Source organism: Psammomys obesus, unplaced genomic scaffold, assembly GCF_907164565.1.
Source record: "Psammomys obesus unplaced genomic scaffold, mPsaObe1.curated_primary_1811, whole genome shotgun sequence".
Classification (NCBI taxonomy): domain Eukaryota; kingdom Metazoa; phylum Chordata; class Mammalia; order Rodentia; family Muridae; genus Psammomys; species Psammomys obesus.
Genome location: NW_026596064.1, coordinates 6,258,948 through 6,260,786, shown reverse-complemented (window position 1 = coordinate 6,260,786; position 1,839 = coordinate 6,258,948). Strand labels below are relative to the sequence as shown.

General features: G+C 42.9%; 1 protein-coding gene across 1 annotated transcript; it reads left to right on the top strand.

The window, feature by feature from the left end:
* Positions 1-888: 888 nt before the first annotated feature.
* On the top strand, positions 889-1,748 carry LOC129689813 (60S ribosomal protein L28-like). Its single transcript, XM_055625217.1, has 2 exons — positions 889-907; positions 1,333-1,748. Exons 1-2 carry the CDS (start codon positions 889-891, stop codon positions 1,746-1,748), a joined length of 435 nt encoding a protein of 144 aa, XP_055481192.1.
* The last annotated feature ends 91 nt before the right edge of the window (positions 1,749-1,839 follow it).

Here is a 1,839-nt window from a genome sequence, read left to right as displayed (position 1 = left end):
ACTAGTGGTTCTCAACCTTTCTAATGCTGCGACCCTTTAATACAGTTCCTCATACTGTGGTGACCCCCCAACCATAAAATTATTTTTGTTGCTCCTTCATAACTGTAATTTTGCTGCTGTTATGAATCATAATGGAAACATATGTGTTTCCCGATGGTCTTAGGTGACCCCTGTCGACCTTGTGAAAAGGTCATTCAACCTCCAAAAGGGTCATCACCCACAGGTTGAGAAACAATGCTTTAAGTACTTTCTATTTCTTTTTTATTGGTCTAGTTTGTATTATGAAGATTTTTAAACGAATAAAAACAGACAAAAGAGTGTAGCAAAGAGTCACTTTCACATCTAGATTGAATTCTCATTCATATTTTGTAATATTTGCTTAACCTGTTTCTGACTTGAGCAATTTAAAATGGATTTCAGACAGAATGGTATTTTATCCCCTCTTGGCCTTTCTAAAAACCAAGTACGATTCCTATGCAATCCCAGTGGCATCACCACTCCTTACATCGTTAAGTATAGCTCCTGAGAATAGCCATACCTCAAGATTCTGCTATACCACTCTTGGGCCTACACCTGAAAGAGGCTCCACCATACTAAACAAGGACATTTGCTCAACCATGTTCATAGCAGCTTTATTTCTAATAGCCAGAAACTGGAAACAAACTAGATATTCCTCAACTGAAGAATGGATAAAGAAACTGAGGTTTATTTACACAATGGCATACTACTCAGCCATTAAAAACAAGGATATCATGAAATTTGCAGGCAAATGGATGGAACTAGAAAAGATCATCCTGAGTGAGGTAACCCAGAAGCAGAAAGACATACATGGTACATATTCACTTATAAGTGAATTTTAGTCATAGGGTAGAGGATAGACATATTACAATGCACAGACCCCAGGAAGGTAAGTCCGATGGGCATCTTAGGCTTCATGTGGGAACACTCATTAGGGGAGTGGGGGATATCTCTGACATGGACTATGTTTCCTAGAAAGTATCTATATATCTCTATCAAAATCCCTCTTTTAGTACACTAACATATTGACTTTTTAATCACTTTTGATCACTTCCCCATGATGGGACTTCCCTACCAGGCCACAGGGGAGGAAGTCAAACTCAGTCCTCACATGAATAAATGAGCTGTGGTGTCTGGATAGGTGGGGCTTTCCCATTCTAGGAATAGGAGAGAGGGGATGCAGGAGGGAGGGTGGAACTGGGAGGAGAAGAGAGAAGGCCCTATGACCGAGAAAAATGGAATTAATTAATAAAAAAATTATTTTTTTTAAAACAGTAGTGCTCTTTTCGTTTCCTACAGCCATAGAGTGAGGAGCCACTATATCCGCCCATATGCAATGGATGGTGGTTCGGAACTGCTCCAGTTTCATGATCAAGAGGAAGAAGCAGACGTACAGCACCAAGACCAATAATCTGAAGGCCTGCAACTCCTTCTGCTACAACAGGCTGATTCACTGCAAGACTGTGGGAGGGGAGGCCACAGCCGATGGCAAAGGGTTTGTGGTGGTCATGAAACAGATCCAGTCAGCAAAGCCTGCCACTTCTTCTGTGAGAACCGCCATGAACAAGAATGCTCGGGCCATCCTCAGCAGCATCAGGTACATGATCCAAAAGAACAAGTACCACCCCGATCTGCGAATGGTGGCCATCCGCAGGGCCAGTGCCATCCTGCGAAGCCAGAAGCCTGTGGTGGTGAGGAGGAAACTGACCCGCCCCTCCAAGAACTCCTGAGCTCCACACCCCAGAAACAATAAAGAGTCCACTAACTTCTTCATACACACACACACACACACACACACACACACACACACACACACACACA